The 17,678-nt window shown below is 30.8% G+C and overlaps 2 protein-coding genes across 3 annotated transcripts; both read left to right on the plus strand.

The window, feature by feature from the left end:
• The first annotated feature begins 1,893 nt into the window (after positions 1 to 1,893).
• On the plus strand, positions 1,894 to 8,599 carry LOC114382989 (aspartokinase 2, chloroplastic-like). 2 transcript variants are annotated; one of them, XM_028342559.1, is made up of 14 exons: positions 1,894 to 2,028; positions 2,210 to 2,720; positions 2,831 to 2,913; positions 3,047 to 3,087; positions 4,215 to 4,369; positions 4,532 to 4,681; positions 4,804 to 4,899; positions 4,983 to 5,099; positions 6,523 to 6,642; positions 6,736 to 6,828; positions 6,907 to 7,029; positions 7,247 to 7,363; positions 7,694 to 7,756; positions 8,145 to 8,599. In XM_028342559.1, the coding sequence occupies exons 2-14, from the start codon at positions 2,325 to 2,327 to the stop codon at positions 8,283 to 8,285; spliced, it is 1,695 nt and encodes a 564-aa protein (XP_028198360.1). In that variant the 5' UTR covers positions 1,894 to 2,028; positions 2,210 to 2,324; the 3' UTR covers positions 8,286 to 8,599. The 2 variants fall into 2 exon arrangements, with proteins under 2 accessions (XP_028198360.1, XP_028198368.1); XM_028342567.1 differs by having other exon boundaries at positions 6,907 to 7,023.
• Positions 8,600 to 15,097: 6,498 nt separating this feature from the next.
• On the plus strand, positions 15,098 to 17,250 carry LOC114383004 (ethylene-responsive transcription factor ERF113-like). The gene is made up of 2 exons (XM_028342578.1): positions 15,098 to 15,611; positions 16,507 to 17,250. Exons 1-2 carry the CDS (start codon positions 15,509 to 15,511, stop codon positions 17,088 to 17,090), a joined length of 687 nt encoding a protein of 228 aa, XP_028198379.1. The 5' UTR covers positions 15,098 to 15,508; the 3' UTR covers positions 17,091 to 17,250.
• Positions 17,251 to 17,678: the final 428 nt, after the last annotated feature.

Here is a 17,678-nt window from a genome sequence, read left to right on the forward strand (position 1 = left end):
ACGAGTGACTAACAATTTCGACAGTGAATGGTCAAAACAAAATATAATTAAACTTCTCAATTAATACTTTGACTGTCTACCATTGGTCCCATGAAAACCTTGGTCAAAACTAAACACAAAAAGAACATTTTAAAAAAAAGTGCTAGTTGCCAAAATAGTACATATAGAGAAGAAAACTTAAAGTTAATCAAGAATTGAAATTTATTTTAATAATGGGCGTAATGATAAATTGTATTAAAAAATAAATTACTAAAATTTATTTTAATATTTTTAATTGTTAGTTAATTTTTTTAAAATGTATTTTTTTGTTTCTTTTGAGTGTCAATTTTTTAGAGAATTTTTTATTATATTTTTAAAGTTAAAAATAATGAATAGTTAAAAATATTGTATCATAATATAAATAAAAATTCTCTAAATAAAAATAATAAATTTATTTGTAACATTTTCTTTTTAAAAAAAATTATGAATAGTTAAAAATCTTGTACATAACATAAATAATTTATCACAAATTTTAAATACAATTTATATATTTAAAAGTAGGTAAATGACTATTTTAGATTTAATTTAATGGATAAATCAATGATAATTTAGTCTTTTAAAAAATGAAAGTTCTGATTTAATTATGAATATGTAAATAATACAAAAAATAGATCTTACCATTAAGTTTTATAAAACTATTTTATTATTAAATTATAATATTAAATAACACTTTGACATTAACTTGTTCAACAAATATAATTATAGTACTTTTTACTCATTCAATAATTAAATCAAAATTTTCATTGTATAATAAACTAATTTATCCTTTACAAATTCAAGAATCAAAATAATTATTCATTTTTATAGGTATTTTTTATTATAGATTATAAATCTTAATTTAAATTTTAATTATATAAAATAAACACCTGTAGCATACAAAAGCTAAAATACTAGTGTTAAAACAAGCACTTAAATAGTGTATTAAAAAAAGGATAAATAGTTATTTTCATCCTTGTATATGTAGAATACTGACAAATTCGTTATCGAAAGATGAACATTCAAATTTTAGTATTGAAAGTGAAAAAGTGCGACAAATCTATCAATCCCTAAACTTTCGTCCATCACAGTCCATGAAAGAGCATATGTGGAACATTCAATGACGAATTTGTTAAGCTCTACACGTCTAAGGACGAAAATAGCATTACAACAGATCATTAAACAAAAAGAAAATATGTATAAGTTAGAACAAACATAATAATAAACATAATCTGTCTATTAATATGAGATTTGTGACATTATCTTATCCAAAATATGAGACTCAAACAAAACATGACAACATATTGTGCTTATTAATCAACATTTTTATTTGAGTCTCATATTTTGGATAAGATAATCTCACAATTTTCATAACAATAGACAAATTATATTTATTATTATGTTTGTTTTTTTTATTTTTTAGTGTTTGTTGTAATGTTATACTTGTAATGATTAAAAAAAATGAAAATGAACTTATATTGTGTATAAATAATTATTTTCATTTCCCAATGTATAGAACGCTCAAAAAATTCATCATGGAAAGTGATAAAGAAACTTTTTTATTAATGATAACATATAAAAGTTAGCCGTTAAATAACTTTTTTTAATTTCAGAAACTAACATTTAAATTTTTATCTTTATGAAAACAAAAATAATTATTTAGACTAAAAAAACAAACACTTAAAAATTTGCACATAGATTTTGTCGCATAACTTTTTTTAATTTCAGAAACTAACATTTAAATTTTTATCTTTCCGGAAACAAAAATAATTATTTAGGCTAAAAAAGAACAAACACTTAAAAATTTGCACATAGATTTTGTCGCATATATGGAACACATATATAAAACACAATTTGGACCTTTCATGTGTTACATAAATAAAAGTGGAGTGCCGCCACCGTTGCGCCCACACACCTTCCCTTTGTTTCCATTTTCCATTTTCTCATTCTCACTTCCAAAACTCCTCCATTCATTCCTCGCATTTCCATCTTCCAAAGCTCTTTCTCTCAAAGGTTTTTCTTTTTCTTTCTCCATTAACAATTATTTTTACTCATTCTTTTCATGTTTCCTGACTCCATGAAAACAAAAGAACACCAATAAAAATTGTTTTTTTAATCAATTGTTTTGTGTAATTTACCATTTACTGCGATGCCGTGAGGAAATGGAGTAAAGGGTGTCTTCATTTTATTGCAGATCGAGCTTTGGAAAACTTGAGGAAGCATTTGAGTAACAAACCCTTTTTCAGATCCCTGAAGGGTTGTGTTCATTTGTCGAAATAATAACAACTTGCTTGGAACAAGCATAAGCCATGGCAAGCGCGTTGCAGCAGCTTCAAGGGGTTCAAGGGAAACTTGCTGTGAGTATGAGTGTGAGGAGGAGCTTGCATCATTGCAAGTCTCAAATTGGGTTTGCAGCATTTGGTGCTCCTGTTTGTGCAAGGAGAGTTTGGGGCAATAGGGTGGCATTCAGTGTCACTACTTGCAAGGCCTCAACAAGTGATGTGATTGAGAAGAATGCGACTGAGAATGGGATGGTGAGTAGTGAGGGTGAAACCAGTTTCACTTGTGTCATGAAGTTTGGTGGCTCCTCTGTGGCTTCTGCTGATAGGATGAAAGAGGTGGCTACCCTTATATTGAGTTTTCCTGAGGAGAGGCCTATTGTTGTTCTCTCTGCTATGGGAAAAACAACAAACAAGCTTTTGCTGGTATTTTTTTTGCTCCACTTTTTTTTTTTCATGTTGGTTTTTGCACTACTTTGGTTTGTGCTGGTTAAGGATTGTTGTTGAAGAAAAGGGTTGCTTTCTGGTTCTGTTAGGCTGGAGAGAAAGCTGTGAGTTGTGGTGTTATCAATGTATCAAGTATTGAGGAGCTTTGCTTTATAAAAGACCTGCATCTAAGGCAAGAGCAATGAGTTTTCTCTTTTTTTGCTTTCACTAGTGTAGCATAATAATATTTGAAGAAAGAAAAATCACTTTTTTCTTTCCCAGAAGGAATGTTATTTTCTGATTGGATGTTCTCACCTGCATCTCAGGACTGTGGATCAGCTTGGTGTGGACGGATCTGTTATTTCAAGTAAGTTGCTTTTTTCTCATGATGGTTAAGTTGGAGTAGAAGCATTTGAATATTCATTAATTTATTTGTTTAGATAAAAAATTCTTCTCTGATCATTTCACCAGACTAGTTCTGTGTATTCATTTGTGTGTAGCAATAGCATCAATTGGCTTATGTATGGGGGGACATACATTTGGTTAATTCATTCTATTTATGATACCTTTTTGCATATTTGTTGCTGTTTGACTACGTAATTTAATAATCTTGTCTTATGTTGAGAATTGTGATTTCAACATTCAAGTCTATTTTATACAAACATATCCTGAAGAAGCTTGTGAGTGAGTTTCTCTGGTCTTATATCATTGATTAATGACTGTCTTGATGTTATATATGCCAATCCAATCTGGATGTTTATTGTTCAGGAGTTAGAATTAACAATTATTTGGTGCAGTGGAAGAATGAAACATTTTCACATGCAAATCAAGAAGAATTAATGATAAATCAGAGAAATTTTACTCATTACTGCCAAACAATTACAAATCAAAGGCTTCAAATAGAATGCATAAGAAAAAAGAAACTAGGAAAAATAACTTAGAAAAGGAAACTAAACAGGATAGAAACTAATTGTAGGAAATTAATTATCTCAGCAAAATAGAAAATAATTATCATGTGCTGCATCATTTTATATACAACCTGAAGCAGCAGCTACATTGTATATGCATCAATGTCTGTGATGAAATAGACCTTGTATGAGTGAGATGAAATTGTAAACTATAATTGTGATTTTGATATGCTGTCACAGGAAAAAAATGGCATTTCATACTTTGACTTTGTCATGTCATGCACTTTCAAGATTGAATGTCAGCTTATCAAACAATTCAGAGAAAAATAATGTCACTATATATCTCTCAAATCAAGAAAAAGCTAAGAGTCTGGCATAGATTTTGATTATAATTGTAACATTAACCATGAATTTTGTTTTAGAAATTCATAGTCGCTGCAAGTTTTTCATTTCATTTTATCACCTTATGAACTAAACATATTCTATTATATGCCTTCTTTCTTGTCAGTATGGTTGTTTGGTAATTTTCATATGTTTGTACTCATTTTTGTGGCTGACTTCATGTTGCATGTGGAATCATTTCCAGAGCATCTAGAAGAATTGGAGCAACTTCTGAAGGGGATAGCTATGATGAAAGAATTGACTAAAAGGACTCAGGACTATTTAGTCTCCTTTGGAGAATGCATGTCGACAAGGATCTTTGCTGCATATCTTAATAAAATAGGTGTCAAGGCTCGCCAAGTAAGCGCTATCATTTGCCTATTTAATACATATTGTGACTAAAGGTTTTTTAGCATTTTTATTGCTTTCCCATGATAGCCCAACTCTGAGCAAGATTTCAGATTTTGATTTGTTTTCTGTCTCTGGTCATAGTGATTTATTGCTAATTTAATTGTTTGACAGTATGATGCATTTGAGATTGGTTTTATAACAACTGACGACTTCACAAATGCGGACATTTTGGAAGCAACTTATCCAGCTGTTGCAAAGAGATTGCATGGTGATTGGCTCTCCGATCCTGCAATTGCAATTGTTACTGGCTTCCTTGGAAAGGTATTTGTGATGTCATGTTTTTTCAATGCTTCTTTTCATTTCTTTTCTTCTCCAGGATTTTGTGTTACTAAAATGAGAATTCTCTAATTAGAAAAACTTTTGACTTGTTTTTCTTCTTGAAGGCCCGGAAATCATGTGCAGTGACAACACTGGGAAGAGGGGGCAGTGATTTGACGGCTACAACAATTGGGAAAGCACTAGGGTTGCCTGAGATCCAGGTTTGTACAATTGTACATAAAACACACATTTATGCATGTCAAAATGGAGACAAGAAAACCATTAATTTCTATCTCTTAAACAGGTATGGAAGGATGTTGATGGTGTCCTAACCTGTGATCCAAATATATACCCAAAAGCAGAACCTGTTCCTTATTTGACATTTGATGAGGCTGCAGAACTAGCTTACTTTGGTGCTCAGGTACCATTAAATAATTTCATTCACTAATCCAGTTATTTTGACAATATGCCATATGCTTTCTCTCTATGGTTTGAAAAAAATTGTAGATTCCTGCTGGAATACCTCATAATAACAATATAATGTGAGTATGTAGAAATGAGCTCTTAGGATTAGTTTCCTTATTTTCTTAGTTTCCATGTTTTCTAATACTTTATGTTTATTTTCCTTATATAGTTAGCATTATTAGTATAAATAAAATAGGAGTGAGTAATTTGGGTTTGGATTTTATCATCCCAATACATCTTATCGTAATACATCACAATATAGAAGTAAATATTATTCTTTTATCGTTAATCCTCTCCCTTTATACCTAAAATCCCATAATTCCAACAATTCTAATTCTAGCTTGCTTTCTTACTTATGCTTGTGTTTTGAATCAAGCTTCCTTATCACTACTTTATAAATGTTGTGGTTTTATTGATTTTCTTGACAGAAAGAAAAAAAATATTATAGAGAAAGAGAAAAGAAATATCATTGTACAACTATGCAATCCAATAAAGCATCCATCAAAATAGAGAAAGTTAAACAGAGCCTAAGAGGCTAAACAAATGCAACATAAATAAAAAATTCAAAAAATGTTAAACCATGTGGAGAACATTGGAGAGAAGCCATGAACATTATGCTATCTCCCAAAACAGAACAGTCCTTGCAGATAATTCCTTCTGCTCACCCCACTAGAGAACCACATAATATGGGGACAAATTCTAGGAATCCTTATTATTACAAAAATCATAAGTTGCATTGGAAGAGATTGCTCCAAGGTGAAAGTTGGCACCCAACTTTCACTGAACAAGTTGTTCCAAAAGTAAATTAGTTGTCAACAGTGTAAAAATAACAGTTACGGTTTTCAAGCTACACTTGCACATAACACACATATTGAAGAAATAGCTATGGGGATGTGCAAATGTGCAACATGTCATTTGAATTAATCTGAATGAGTGCCACAAAAATGCTTTAGAAAATTTGGGACCATTCAAGCTTCTAAAACTGTTTTTTCATGTTTTACTGTAGGCTGATTTAGTGTTCTAACTGATAGGGATTATAGATGCCCCAATCCCAGAAAATTGTTGAATTAACATCTCTGTTCCTAATTGGATGCTTTTACATTCTTTACTGCTTATTTTGTATAGAATGGTTAACTAGAAGACAATTTTTTGGGCATTAACTAGGCTCTCCAAATAATTTCAGATTTGTTCCATTAATAAGCTTATATACCAGTACTTGTGTTATTACCGAGTCTAGTCAAAAGGATGTTATTGCTCATAACCTTACTTACCACTGTTGTGATGGGCACAATGTGTATCCAAAGATAGACTTGTGCCTTGGGATATCAGAATAATCCCATCAAAGGTGGGTCTAAATCTTTCATTTCTCTGATTCTCAGGTTCTACATCCACAGTCTATGAGACCTGCCAGAGAAAGTGATATTCCTGTTAGGGTTAAAAATTCTTACAACCCTAAAGCTCCAGGTACTCTCATCACCAAGGCAAGAGATATGAGCAAGGTTTGTAGATTTTAGTGTTGGACTAAATAGTAAATCCCATTATCTCAAGGAAGACTCAGACAATGCTTATAAGTTTTCCTTTTCCACCTGCAGGCAGTATTAACAAGCATTGTTTTGAAACGTAATGTGACCATGTTGGATATAGCAAGCACTCGCATGCTTGGTCAGTATGGTTTCCTTGCTAAGGTGAGAGATAATGCCTATCAGACGTGTTCTCCTAGTGGTTGAATCCCTTCCAGTTTTCATACTTCCACATGTATACAGGTGTTTTCAATCTTTGAAGAGTTAGGCATATCAGTTGATGTTGTAGCTACAAGTGAAGTCAGTGTTTCCTTGACACTGGATCCATCAAAGCTATGGAGCAGAGAGCTAATTCAGCAGGCAAGTGTAAGCATTTGTGTTCATTTGATTAGTTTGCTAATGATTGATAATATTTTTGTTGTGTTTTAACTTCCTTTCTTCTAGTGTCAATGATGGTCCTGTTAGTGGACCTCTATCTGGTTGGATATCACCTAGTTTCATACTTAAAAATAAACAAATGCTTGCTCAATGAATTTGTAAGTCAGAATGTGCTAATTGGCTGTCATCCTCTATCTTTGAGCAGGAACTTGACCATGTTGTAGAAGAACTCGAGAAAATCGCTGTGGTGAATCTCCTACAGAATAGATCCATCATCTCTCTCATTGGAAATGTTCAGAGATCATCACTAATATTGGAGAAGGTTCAGTATTATGCTCCCTTTATTTAAATTAGTTGATATCCTAAGTTTCACTTTTGTATAAAAATTTACTCAATTTATCTGGGCCTTTTCCTCCCTCCCTTTTGCTCTGTGTGGGGCCTGCCGGACTGGGGAATGTCATTTTATTTTCTATGGGAAGCCTTGGGGTGCATTTCTGATATTGGAAAAAAAAACCACTGGTTTTATAATGTATTTTTTAAATTTAGGCACAAGTTAATTCATGTCAACCTGCAGGATTATGTTCTGTAATTAGTCTATGTTTAGCTCTTACTGTTGGTGGCTTAAGGAAATGACTGATTGATTCTATTGCAGGCTTTCCGTGTTCTTCGAACCCTTGGCGTCACTGTGCAAATGATCTCCCAGGGTGCATCTAAGGTATCTTCCTAATCCAATTTATATTATCATTCATTATATTAGCTATAAACAATAGTAGCCTTTTTCATCCTCAGTTGCTTACATTGGTTGTTATTATGTGCACTTGGCATGTGCTAAATCATTCAAAAAGGCACTTAAGAATATATGATATTGAGTATTATATTCATGAGAAGCATGTTAAAAACAAACTTTTTTGGGAAAAAGGGAGGGGGTGATGATGAAGCATGCTTTGTATTATTTTCATAGCATAAAATTTGCTCATCAACGTCCATGATCCCTGAGGTGGCTTTCTAAAGTAGAGACATTTATTTTGCGTACAAGTTGAGACCCTGAAGTGGTTTCATTTTCACATATTTATCTATTCTTGTTTTGTTTTGTTTTGTGGCAGGTGAACATCTCATTGGTTGTAAATGACAGTGAAGCAGAGCAGTGTGTGAGGGCTCTCCACTCAGCCTTCTTTGAGAGTGAGCTCTCAGAGTTAGAGATGGATTACAAAAATGGCAATGGTTCTGTTGATGAGTTATCTTAGGGGACACTTGAGTGTGTCAATTCTTTGTCCTAAAGAGTATGTGTCCCAATTTTATATGCTAATGTCAAGCAAGCATTTTTGAATTTCTCCTAGCCTTGTCACTGTGATGTACCAGAACAATGTATTTTACTTGAAGAAATATGCTGGGTTGGGAGGAATGGCAAAGCATTGGTGTATCACTAGTCTTGGTAGTTGGTATTACTAGTGAGTAGTGAGTAAACCTTTGTATTCTTTTGTAGCTGCTTTCAAAAGGTTAATAACCAGCTGCAAATCAATTATTATTGACTATATTATTGAAAATCATGCTTGTCTCATTTTTTTTATCGTTTAAGGTAATGCATGCATCTTAAGAAAATAAGTAATTACATCAATTTCCAATATAAAATAGTGTTTGATTAAAATACGCTTATTTATTTATAGCACTATTTGTTATGTAGATAGTAAAAGGGATTAAGGTAGTGCAGGTTGAAATACTGACGAATATGGATATATTGAAAAAAAAATACCTTTTTAATATTCTTAGTGACAAATAAATTGAGACAAAAACATTAAAAAAACAACATGTAAAATGAGATGGAGTACCAGGTTACCAAAAGTTTCAGGTAAGTGAAGGAAACTCTACCAAAGTCCATGTAGACAGTGAGATTTTTTGAGGAAGTTATTAACAAATATTTAGCATCAATAATATGTTGACAAAAAAAAAAGACTTAATTAAAATTTTCATACCTAGAATATAATTTGTTTTTAAAAAATTATTTAATATTCATTTTTTTCTTCTTATATATCTGAAATTTTTTTGCATTGCATCTTAATATCTATTGTTAGTTTGTATTGGTTAAGTAATGATGCGATGGATAAAATGTCACATCATCATGCGTACTCACTGAACACGAATACATAGGCGCGTCCCTATCATTATTATTATTTTTTTAATTTTAAAACAATGAAAGTAAAAAAAGAGAGGCAACACCGTCCGTGGTGGTGCAGTAGGAGGCACCGCCGACGTTCATGAGGAAGCTGGATCAAGTTGGGTACTCATCCAATGGCTGGAAAATGAAAGACGATGATGACTTGATCGAAATGAGAGGCGAAGAAGGGTGTCTTCTAATAGGGTTGTCTTAAGCCCTTCTCTTTGCATCTAGCTGATTTACAACTTCAGTTTCTTCTGAAAGTGCGCCGTCGAAGAGGGTACTTGTTGATCTGGGCAAGTGCAACATCGAAGACGATGATGGAGGTGTCATAGAGGCCTTCAAGAGCGAGAGTCACGGGCTAACTTAAGGTGCTCTTACAACCCTGCTAACGAACCTCTAACCATTCTTCTCTTCTCCACACCCAAGAAACAGAAATAGTGACACTTCTCCGATTGAAATCAAAAATCAAATTACTTCACTCACTTCTTCATTACATGGGCTTTTCGGTTTTGAATTTCAGTCTGATGGATGGGGGGCCACCAGCCCACAACCACTTTTCCTTTCCTAAATTATGAATGCTGGCGGCGCCTCTTCCCGCACCACCATGGACGATGGTACTCCCTTTTTTGGCTTTCATTTTTCTTAAATTAAAAAAACAAAAATTAGTGACATGGACCTGCCTGAGGTTACAGGTTTAGTGAGTAGGCACGCAAAAATTTTCTAGGTATCTAAGGGAAAAAAATAAATGTTAGGTAGTTTTTTTGAAAAGAGTTATATTCAATATATAAAAAACTTAATTAAGAAAAAAAAACCTAGTTATTTTCTTACAGATCAAATCTCAAGTCTTCAATACAGAGACCATAAATATACATGCTAATTGCAATTCCTGGTGGCTTAGGAGTCCCACTATGTATTGCTAATGACCTGTCCGATCAAGTTACTATTGTAAATTGGCATCATCAAGAGTTGCATCTAGCTCAGATGAGTCTACACCATCGGTGATGCAATCCTCCCAAGGAGAGGACTCATCACTAGAGTCATGGTTAGGAGACTCAAGGAAAATTGAATCAGAGATGCAGGAGAAGACCCTAAGATTCTCATGAGTCTTGGGATAAATTCTGGGTCCAGGAACTAAGTATGAACTCACTTATCTTTGTACGTATTATATTAGAGTTTCATTATTTTTTGGGCCTTTTATTTAGAGCTCCTTAGTATAGGGAGGGTCCCTCACAAGTTTAGGATACCCTATTAATGTAGGATTTTTTAGTCTTTGTATTTTAAGGCACTTAAACTAGATTTTTGTATTAGGGGTTGTTTTGTAGTTTCACATGCATTAGGTGTATTGTTTGGTGTGTGTTGGGAGAGAAATTTAATTGAATTGGGAAAAACCCAATCCAATTAAATTTCGAACCAACCTAAAGGGGAGGTGAACATTTGCTTGTTACACCTCATTGTCACATCATATAGTCACACCTTGTGCATATTTTTTATACTTTACATGTCTCATGACACCTAAGCACACTTAGTGAAAAATATTGGATTATTGGGCTGAACCATAGATAAAATTCACTAATCATAATTAGTGAAAATTTGGCTCCATAAATTCAAATTCAAGTGAAAATTCAAATTTTCCTCCAATTTTGTATGACACCTAGACTATAAATAGAGGTTTTGTATGTGCATTTGGCAACTTTGATCATTTGATAAATTAGACTTTAAAGTTCAAACATTTTTCTTCTTCCACTCATCTTCTCCTACCTTCAAACTCTTATTCATGACTTTCTATGGTAGTGAGTTTGTTCTTGACTCATCTTCTTCTTGAAGTGGTGTCTTCAATCACTTTTCCTCCTTTTCCATTCTGCTGTCATTGATCTTTAAGAAGCAAATAACTTCATTGATAAAAAAGATCCCAAAGGCCTACAAAGTCTACATGGAGCCACATTAATCAGATTGCATGATGTAATCATAATCATAATAATTAACAAGGGTATACATTGAGCAAAAGATATGAGACATGTTTATTGCAAAAACTTAAGGTTAACAGGGACATGAGGTATGACATTGTGGGCAACCCCGTTGCTAAAGCATGGCTATGTCAATTAGCATTGTAGAGTCCAATATGCTAGATACCTTGAATGGTGATATTACCAATGTACAAGTTGTTAATGTCTTATGAGTCTTTTATTCGAGTTTCATTTTAATATAATTCATCATTTTTTATTTTATTTTTCTATTTTGTGAATTTTATTTGTTAACTAAAGTTTAACAATGAATCAATTTTAAAATTTTATTCTTTAATAACTTATTTAATCACTATTTTATAACAGTTTTTCTCAAATAAAATCAATATTTTTAACAATCAATCACAATAATTACAAGAATTAAAAATAATATTCTTTGAGCACTACATGCACAATTTTTTTTAACATAGTTTAATACTTTTATTAGGACACTAATTTATTTTGTTAGTAATTCTCTTACTAACTTAATTTAGAAAAATATGTATATACTTCTAATATCAAATTGATACTCACTAAAACTTAAATTTATACAAACACACGCGCGTGCACACATATACAATTGGAAATTATTAATTTTATAATATATTAACATGTGTCATGAAGAAAATAAATGCTTATTTTATATAACAAAAAAATTATTATATAAAGTATTATATTATAATTAAAATTCTTATCAAACAAATATTTTGAACATATAATTATATTTTAATATTATGACAAGTTATTTATATTTTTATATAAATTTACTTTTAATTATTAATATTTTCTTTCAAAAAATATTTGAATTCAACTTAAAAACAAAGATGAAAAAGATGGATTGTGCAACAAATATTATTAATTATTAATTTTTGTTAATTTTTTTCCTCTTTAAATCTATCTTTTTTTCATTGTGCATCAATGAAAAAGATAGATTCAAAGAAAAAAAAATTAACCAAAAATATCTGTTAAATATATTTTTTAAAATATTATTATTAAACAATAATTCTTAAAAACCCAACACATAGAGGGCTTTCAGACAATTAAATCATCAAAGTATAAAACTTATGTTCGGGCCTTCCATTTGCTTTAGAAGTAATTAATAGGTTTCAATTTGTTTGGAAAAAGTATAAAACAATGAGAATCAACTTTAAATCGATATGAAGGAATTCCTAATAAAGAGGTCCAAGAGATCCTTAAAATAAGCTATAATGCTTTAGAAGAAGATGAGCAAAGTATTTTTCTTGATATTGCATGTTGCTTCAAAGAATATGAATTGGCTGAGGTAGAAGATATAATTCACGCTCATCATGGCAATTTGCATGAAACACTATATTGGAGTACTGGTTGAAAAGTCTCTCATAAAGATTTATTTGGATGGTAAGATGACACTACATGACTTGATAGAGGACGTGAGTAAAGAAATTGTTCGTAAAAAATCATCAAACGATCCTGTGAATTGTCGCAAGTTATGATTTCCTAAGGATATAGTTCAACTTTTGGAAGAAAATGGAGTGAATAATATTGATACATATGGATGGTTTGATTTTTCATCTTTAACCTTGAATTATCTCTTTTGATTATTATATATGCCCATGTCAAAATAATAATTTCATTAGCACAAAAAAATAATTTTTTTATTAGCGTGTGGATTTGCTGGTGTTAGTTAATTGATGTATTCTGAATGAATTATTGATTAGTACAATTGTTGATTTTTTAAAAATTTCTATTGTTTAATAAGTATAAATATCTACTTATATAACTAATGAGTGTAATTTAATTGATAACACATTAAATTTGTAGAGAATGACTTAACTTTGATCTTCCTATAATATATATATATTCTTAGGGAGAAATGAAATGGGATTTAAATGTAAATAAATCTTAAATAGATGATTAATTAGTCTTATAATCAACCCAAATAAAAGTTTATAGGAATATCTCGAAATCCTACGGAAGAGTCAAATATTCTAATTACGGTGATTGAACCAAAAAAATATATCTACATGTACATAAAAGTATTGATAAAATTTATAATTAAGTATTGCTTAACACATACCTTATACAAAGTATATAATAGATTTTTAGACTGTGGTGAGAGCTACTATTCATATTTTTGGATCATTATGATATTAGCACAAAACTAATATCCACTAAGATTGAAAACATGGCTAACACTTTTAATAGGATCTCAGATCTCAACTATGTTTTGTTAACTCACAAGATTCGAATCAAAGATCTTATTTTAAGAGTGTATTCTTAGAAATAATAGTGTATTTTTAGAAATTATATTATGATGAATCATATATGACTAGAAATGTTATTCTTGGATAAATTATAAAAAGTGATTGGTATTTTAATATTTCTAGGGTTATTTTTTAAAATTCAAAATAACTTAAATAAAAAAATGAAAGTTACATGGATATTAAAAAATAACTTTCCATATTTTCATAAAAATATCACATTTTCATCACTCTTTAAAAGTATGGAAAATAAAATAAAAAAATTAATAAAATTTTCAGAAATTAATAATATCAATAAATAATTTTAAACTTATAAGATGAAAATGTTACATTTTTACACTTTTATATATATATATATATATATTTCTGAAAATAAACTTTTAATCCGTAAAATAAATACAATCAATCACAATTATATTTCACTCATATGAACATGTTGGTCTACTATCCATGTTTGCCGTGTATACCATTGCCATCCTTTGAATAAAATTTATTCTAGTCATTAATTGGTATGCAATATATTTGGTCTTATGAAATTTTATTCTGTAGTTATGTTTTAGATAGTATATTGTTGGTTTTAATAATTTATAATAAACGCTGAACACTTCCGATCGAGGAAATCATGATAACCTGTAACTTATATGCACAATACGTTGTATCTTTATGCACAAATTATTATTTTGAAGCCTTAATTGGGTGATGAATCATTGAAATTAAAAATAATTAATGAACGTATTAAAACAAAAGATATTCAATTTCTTAATGAATATGTGGTCTGCACATTTTTTCTCTTGGCAGAGGCACATGTTTTAGATTATTGACAAGACAAGTGATCTACTATTTATGCCACATTTTGTAATGAAATGAAATAACATTATTAAAAAAATTGAACCTCTAAAAAGATATTTTGAGGAGAAATAACATTCTTAAAGAATTAGTACCTTAAAAAACATTCTTAAATTGGTGACTCTATTTTATATAATAGATTTAATTTTTTATTTTTGAAAACAAAATGATTTTTATATTTATTATTATATATAATGAGCCTCTATTTTAAATTAATTAATATTTATTTTTCTTTGATTAAATATTAAATGAAATTAATGGATTTTTAATTTTTTCATTTGTTATAATTAATATTCAAAATTTTCACTCAACATCAAGAATAATGAATTACATATCTTTTTTAATATAATATTTTATTAATTAAATTTATTTCAAAATATTTTAAATTAAAAAGTTATTTAAGTATTCAATTTAAAACATTATTAAATATTTTAAATATATATAAATAGATGCAAACTAAGGACGAAACAAAAACTATTGATGCCAAAAAGTAGAAGTATCCAGAAAACACTAAATGATCCAAATTCAATGTATATGTTATATTGTACCCCACACACCTCTTTCTGCGCTCTAAAAAAGAAATAAGTAAATTATACAATATACAATCCTAACAAAATATAATACCAAGTTACTCGCAGCACAAATACGCTAACTGTGTTGTCCCCTATTAAAATATGCTACATCTCTTGTGCCCAAATATTATAAACTTAATTCACATTAAAGAATTCATTTCCTGTTCTTTTTTTTTGGGGCACCCCAAAAATCTCCAAGGGACAAACATGACTTTATATCACGGAGCAATGGGAAAACCTACAAGCAAGCCCATGTTATCTTGTTCTTTTCCTCCACTATGTTTTTTTTTTTTTTGCAATTATCTTTCTTATTTAAAAGATGAAGCAAGCAAACAGAATCCCCTCTTTTGATCTTGGTTTCAATATTCATCATCAAATCACTGGTCCTCCTTTTATAGAAATCTTAGATCTGCTTTTAACACAAGGTTTTGGTGGAGAAGAAGAAGCAAAGACGACGGTGTATAAATACAAGAGTAGAAGAAGAAGAAGAAGCAATTAGAGGGAGAGTTAGTGAGCAAGGTGGATCGAAGGCAAGGGAAGAGGTCTCTCCCTCCTCATGAGGAGAAAAAAGAAGCTTTCAACTTTCCTATTATTCATCCAACACCATCTCAAAATCGAAAGGAACAAGCTTCACCATCACCCTTTTCACTCCTCATGAGTAACAACAAAAACAACACCTTCTTCCCCACCCCACATGGCCAAATAAGCACTTCTGAATTTGTTAATAGCCAAAATCCGCCCCAGGCTACAAATCAAGGTAAACTATATATTATTACAGGTTAATGATATATCATATTATTCTTATAGCTCATATATTGCCATCGATGCTATTATATGGTCCTCTCAATTATATGAATCAGGATCCACATCTCCTGAATTTAATTTTATTCATTTTAGAAATTCAAATATAGTCTACTTATTATGAGGTGGTGGGATAAAGGTTAGCCCACTGTGTTAAATTCTAACATATTCAAAGATATTTTCATCACACCAATAACCCGAGTGCAACTTACGTGATACTTCTTCTCTCTCAAAAGTAAAGGAAAAAAAAAGCAACAAAAAAGTTAGTTTCTGCCATACTTTGTTGTTTTCCTAAAAAAAAAAAAAAGATCTTCACCTGTTGGTGCATATATGTACAACCATCTCGAATTCTCGATCTGCCAATAACCCGAGAGTTGAAATTGACACATTTCCATTATCTACCCTCAATATTATCATTAATGGCTCTCATGTACCATATCTCAGTTTTTTTCTTTGGTCTACCTTTGACTATACATATACAGCAATAAATGTCTGGCAATCAATTTCACATTGCATTTTTCCACTTCCCTTGTATCTCTACACACTAGTTTTGAAAACCAACAAGTCTTACATACAGTTCTTCAGGTGCTTTTAATGTTATTCTTCAGTCAAAATTAAAATTTCAACTTAGTAATTCACGCAATAACAAATATTTGCATGCAACATATTATTGAGATGAAATTTCAATTCTGATAAGAGAACAACGTACACCAAAAATACCTATATACCGTAAGTAATTGTATCTAAATTTTGTTGTTTGTATTTACAATTAAGTTAGACTAATTAACTAATTAAAAATGTTCTACACTAACTATAGAAATTAACATTAATATATGTTTTTGAAATTGAAGGCATTGATGATATTAGGAAAAAGCACTATAGAGGAGTTAGGCAGAGACCATGGGGCAAATGGGCAGCAGAAATAAGAGACCCTAAGAAAGCAGCTAGAGTGTGGCTTGGCACCTTTGACACGGCAGAGGCTGCAGCTATGGCTTATGATGCTGCTGCATTGAGGTTCAAAGGAAACAAAGCCAAACTCAATTTTCCTGAACGTGTTGTTATGCCAATACCACCACAAACAAATAACAATAATTCCACTTCTTCATCAGCTCCTACTACACAATCATCTTCTTCTCTTCCACCACCACAATCTCTACATAATAATAGTTCTCTTTCAGCAGAAGGGTTTCCAAATCTTGAGGAGTATGCAAGGTTGCTGAGTTGTAGCGATGATGATGATTTTCAACGTGTTGCATTGGGGCTCTACCAGCATCACAATAATGAGGATTTTATTTGTGGTTCATCACAACCACCACCAGTGCCGTTTTTTGTGTCCTCTTCTTCTTCTTCTTCTGCAATGACATCGTCATATTCTGATTTTTTGGGCCAAGGAGGGAGTACTGGTTTTGATGAAGGGAACAAGAGGGGGTCGTAGTTTTATGTCTCTGAATTTTGAGCACTGCATGCAGGTTGCTTCCACAACAATTAAGGAAGTTCAAATCTCTCATCTCTTTTATGTTCTTTTGTTTTTATTATTCCAATTACAAAATAACACCTGAGGTATAAAATCTATAATACTCATCTTTCTTCTTTTATCTGACTCTTTGATATTTTTAGGCAAACTGGTTAGTGCTTATTAATTTTATCAATCTATCGAAAAATTTAACTCACTATTTTTAATTAGTTGAGTTTCTCTTCTCAATCCTATTTTGTTTTTACTTGTCCACTAATTTAGCAGTAAATAGATTAGAAAATGTATTTGATATTTTTAAAATTATTTTTAAGCTTTATGTTATGCTACTTTTTTTATATATATTTTACTCTTATTTCTCTTTAACGGTGTAATAGTAATTCATTATTACTTGAGATCGAGATATTAGGTGATATAAGAATATAATTGAAAAAATGAATATAATTAATGTGATCTGAAGTTTTAAGTGAACAGATTAATAGGTATAATATTTTTCGGATAAAATTTAGGTGGAATACTGTAAGTAATTTTAGAGTTAATTATCTTCTAATT

Source organism: Glycine soja, chromosome 2 (assembly GCF_004193775.1).
Source record: "Glycine soja cultivar W05 chromosome 2, ASM419377v2, whole genome shotgun sequence".
Lineage (NCBI taxonomy): Eukaryota > Viridiplantae > Streptophyta > Magnoliopsida > Fabales > Fabaceae > Glycine > Glycine soja.

Coding starts and splice junctions, on each gene's coding strand:
- LOC114383004 (XM_028342578.1), top strand. CDS start 15,509: ATGAGTAACAACAAAAACAACACCTTCTTCCCCACCCCACATGGCCAA. Junction 15,612..16,506: donor GCCCCAGGCTACAAATCAAG/GTAAACTATATA, acceptor TTGAAATTGAAG/GCATTGATGATATTAGGAAA.
- LOC114382989 (XM_028342559.1), top strand. CDS start 2,325: ATGGCAAGCGCGTTGCAGCAGCTTCAAGGGGTTCAAGGGAAACTTGCT. Junction 4,370..4,531: donor TAGGTGTCAAGGCTCGCCAA/GTAAGCGCTATC, acceptor ATTGTTTGACAG/TATGATGCATTTGAGATTGG. Junction 7,364..7,693: donor CATCACTAATATTGGAGAAG/GTTCAGTATTAT, acceptor ATTCTATTGCAG/GCTTTCCGTGTTCTTCGAAC.